The 4,581-nt window shown below is 40.1% G+C and overlaps 1 protein-coding gene across 1 annotated transcript; it reads right to left on the bottom strand.

Moving 5' to 3' along the window:
• Positions 1-1,979: 1,979 nt before the first annotated feature.
• Positions 1,980-2,933, bottom strand: LOC116100731 (olfactory receptor 51L1-like). The gene has a single exon (XM_031384468.1). The coding sequence runs from the start codon at positions 2,931-2,933 to the stop codon at positions 1,980-1,982; it is 954 nt and encodes a 317-aa protein (XP_031240328.1).
• Positions 2,934-4,581: the final 1,648 nt, after the last annotated feature.

Below are 4,581 nucleotides of genomic sequence, written 5' to 3'. Positions count from 1 at the left end.
ATTAGTTGTCTGTTGTTCTTTGTGTAGGGGTGGGTCTTCTTGGAATTTCCTCCTTCCATGTTAACAGTCCTATGGATGTTGGTATTGTTCTGGTCTTGTCTGTGCAGCCATTTCAAGGAGAGACTGAACAAGAGAATATCTATTCTCAATGACTATCAAGACATCTGAGATAGTTTTAAGCAGCAAATTAGCAGAGATGTATTATTAATTTACTAAGTATAGAACTATCCACTTTGTGGACTTTCTGATGGCCAAAAGAAAGTATATATTTGGTAGGCATACTTCTGGGATCAATCCAATCCAATCTCATTATGGAGATCTCTAAGAGACCATGGTGTTCTGTTTGAAGCCACATGGTTATTTGTCAAAGAAGAAATCTGTTATTTCCCTGCTATTATTAATAAACAAGTTTCTGCCCAAAACAGAAGCAATGTTAAAAAATGTCCAGCAAATATATTGTAAAGATGTCATAAAACCTTTTGGGTCTTGATACCATAGATAATAGGGTTCATCAAAAGTGGGATGGTTAGAATACAGTGCCCATGATAAACCAGGGGCAAGGTATGGTACTCAAAATGCAGGCGCACAGAAGCAGGGCATAGCCTATATGTGAGAGGCACTGGTCTTGAGTTTATGATCAAGTGACTTTGGACACTAAGCCAGAGTATGAATAAAAAGAAGTGAACCTGAGGACTGATGAGATAGTGAATTAGTTAAGAGTGTGTATTACTCTGTAGTGGACCTGAGTTTGATTTCTTAACACCCACACGATGGCTCACAACCACCTATAACTCTAGCTCCAGGGAATTAGATTCATCATTTGACCTCCGTGGGCTCCTTCACACACATGATGCACATACATACACTCAAGCACACACATTTATAGTTAACATTAAAATCAAAGATACATGGGTGTGCATACTTTGTGACAATTACTCAGCTTATACTTAAGAATTGTGGCTCTTTCTGCCTCTACTGTCAGTCCACAGTTGTTGGGAGAAGGGATGTCATTTTCCTCTGCAGTGTTGCTTCTCATAAGTTTCCCTTCCATGTCAAGAACACTTCACCCATAATCATGTAAGAAACTATAATTAAACTGGGCTCACACATAAAAATGAGCACATGACAGAAAGGGAGAGATCTGTTGGAGAAAGAGTTTCAGTGTGAGAAGGGTGGGATGAAAGTGGGGGACTAGGAGACAAAAAGATTAAAATTTCTTGTATCCATATATAAAATTGTCAACCGTTAAAAATTAAAGAATTGTGCAACTTTATGAAAAACACAGTTAATTCCAAGGAGCTGAAGTAACAGTGATCCACTTAAAAGGACACTATTTCCATCATTAATCCTCAATCTCTTGTTCTTAGTGTTTCTGCTCCCTCGTCCATGGAGACCCCCTAGCCTTCTGGGAAAGTCTGTGATAGGTAGATCTCATTCAAGGGTGAACACTCCAGTCTCTTATTCTCTGTACTTCGACCTGTTGAGGTCTCTGTGTTACCACCATCTATGACAGGAAGAAGCTTCCCTCTTGAGGGCAGAAAAATGCAGTGACCTACAGATATAGCAGTAAGTCATTAGGAGTCATTTTAACACTCTGTCCAAAGGGAATACAGGGAGGATTGATTGCTAATAAAAAGTTAGTTGATCAAAGTGTAAACCACTAATTTAACTTACACACTGTTCTAGTAATTTATTGGCAATAATATTATTGCAGAAAGTGGAATCAAAATCAATTTGTGAAGGAATAGCCCAAGTCATATCAGAGAGCAAACATTGCGCAAAAATAGCCACTTATGTATTTCAGGAAGCAATGTGTACATATTTGTATGTACATATGTTAGTTCTTCTCATCAACTTTAATATTGTAAACAGTTCAACCATACTACCATAAGCTCAGACACTTCTGTTCTGAAAGGATCCTAAAAAAAGATCTTTGACTCATCCCTCAACTTTAGTTCCCACAGTCCATCCCCAAAGTGTTACTGAATCTTACCTAGTGAAATCACCTTGACAACGGCCCTGCGGATCTGTTGGGTCTTGATGCTATAGATAACAGGGTTCATCACGGGTGGAAAAAGCACAGACACTGTGCCCATTAGGATGTGCACCAGGGGTGAGGTGTGCTGTCCAAATCTGTGCACAATAGACAGACCCAGAACAGGAACATAAAAACAGAGCATGGCCAGAATGTGGGAGACACACGTGTTGAGGGCCTTGAGCCTCTCCCCTGCAGAGGCAATGGCCAGCACAGTGTGGAGGATGACAGCATAGGAGAGCAGGATGAAAAGCACATCTGAACCCATGGCCAGCATGATGATGCACAGTCCATAGAGTCTGTTGAAGCGTGTGTCAGAGCAGGCCAGGCGGATCATGTCCTGATGAAGACAATAGGCATGGGAGAGAGCACCAGGGTGGCAATAGTCAAAAGTCAATAGGTGCAGTGAGGGTGCGGCTGTAATAGCTGCACTCCGCACACCCAGCACCACACCTATCAATGCCACACGCGGCCCAGTGAGCACAGACGCATAGCGCAGTGGGAACCGGATTGCTATCAGACGGTCCAGAGCCATAGCAAACAGCACTGCTGATTCCATGAAGAAGAAAGAGTGGAGGAAGTGTTGCTGCAGCACACAGGGTACCAGGCCCACCATCCGGGCATCAAACCATAACACCCCCAGCACAGAAGGCAGTGTTGACATGCACAGGCCCAAGTCGGTCACGGCCAAGATGGCCAAGAAGTAGTACATGGGCTGGTGGAGAGAAGGCTCAGTTCGAACCAGATGCAAGATAGTGGCATTACCCATGATGGCTACAAAGTACCCCATAAATATGGGCAATGAAATCCAATGATGAGCCCATTCCAGACCTGGGAAGCCGGTCAGCAGAAATATAGTGTAGCTGAAGTTGGCGCTTGGTGGGACAGACACCTTCATTTTCAAGAGCCTGACACACTCTGGGGAAAAAGGTATGAGGTCAAAACTTAGGTCAGTAAGTATGAGCCTCCCAGTGTCACAGGGTAAGTCTCCCACTGAGTGTTCTGTCTGTTCTCCATTAGACTCAAGGACCTCTTAATTAACTACTCTCTTCACAAGCTGGATACACCCTATTCCTATTCACCCATTGGATTTTTTTTGTTGTTGTTGATGCCATGTAACATACAGCTTCACTTAGTGACATTAAACATGAATGAATTTTTCTCTACCCTTGAAAAAAAATGAATACACGATTACTTTGAATTTCTTTAAACAAACAAGAAACAAAACCAAGTATAGCTGAGTGTTTAAATTCATTTCTCAAATGGTCTTTGTCTGGCCTTACTTTTTCTCTTCTTCTGTACAATAAGTTATTTTTATTTTTTCTGAACAAATTGCCAATCACTGCCAAAGTTTTCTACTTTCATCTCCCCATTTTCATCTTCTGGCTATTAGATACTTTCCACATTGTCTACATGATCGGAAGATGAGCTGTGTTCTTCTTTCCAAATCCAGGTCTTCTCATGGAACTCCAAGCTTTCCCTGCCCAGAATCCAGGCTCAAATATTCCAGTGTCCCTGGGCATTCTCTTCTCTAGAGAGCTGTATATGTTATATCTACTCACTTTGGGTCTTTAAAGACACATAGTCACCATTTACTGAGATTTCTAATTACTTAAAAGTAACAGACTACCTAAGTGATCTTTTAGGATAAAGACTTTCTAACTGCCCACTAGAAATTAGTCATTAATTTATCTTAACATGTAATTTCAGGGTCACATGCACACTAGATCTATTCTACCTTTTTCATTTTTTCTCATTAATTTTTTTTCAAATGTGAAATTATATTTGTAACCATGCTCAGTTAAAACATTTGTTCATCAAATAATCATTAATATATACATCAATCTGATCACACTCTTACTATGCCTTCTATCTATGTAAAACTTTGCCTCCTCAGAAATTGTACTGGAGTCCTGATGGATTGTACATAACTTTATTAGAAACAATTAGAGCAATGTTTCTAAAACAAGATTTCAAGTGTACAATTTTAGTAAGCCAATGTAGAAGTGATAGTAGCAAAGCCTTGCCCTTGCCCTAACTAGTTCACAGGCAAAGCATCAGGACAATGCTTACTTGCCAAGCCACATCTCAGTGTCTGATATAGCACTTGCTTTTATGCTTTCATTAATAAAACAACTCAATGATGTTTCCTATTAAAAGAAAGGATGTGAGATTTAATTGATATACTATAAATACAGAATTTAGGACAAGGTCTGGAAGAGAATAAGAAATATAAATGTAGTCATTGTTATTGCTCCTGATCCAGAACTGGTTCCTAGACTGTATCTCTTTTAATCCACAGAGTGAAATTCCTTCTCTATTTTATGTAATGTGTTAAATATCAGCAGTTAGTGCCTATTATGAGCTGGTGACATACTGGGGGACTCAAAGGTTATAATACAATTGAAAAGAATGGGGAAAGGATAGTAAAGGAAAGCTTACAGTTTAAGTCAAGAAAAATTAGGTTGAGGAATGAGTTGACAAGTGAGATTGAAGGAAGGGTTAAGGTACAGTCAGAGTAAGATATGTGAGAGTTGAGGGACACA

Source organism: Mastomys coucha, unplaced genomic scaffold (assembly GCF_008632895.1).
Source record: "Mastomys coucha isolate ucsf_1 unplaced genomic scaffold, UCSF_Mcou_1 pScaffold21, whole genome shotgun sequence".
In the NCBI taxonomy this organism is placed as follows: domain Eukaryota; kingdom Metazoa; phylum Chordata; class Mammalia; order Rodentia; family Muridae; genus Mastomys; species Mastomys coucha.
This window is presented reverse-complemented; position numbering and strand designations above follow the sequence as displayed.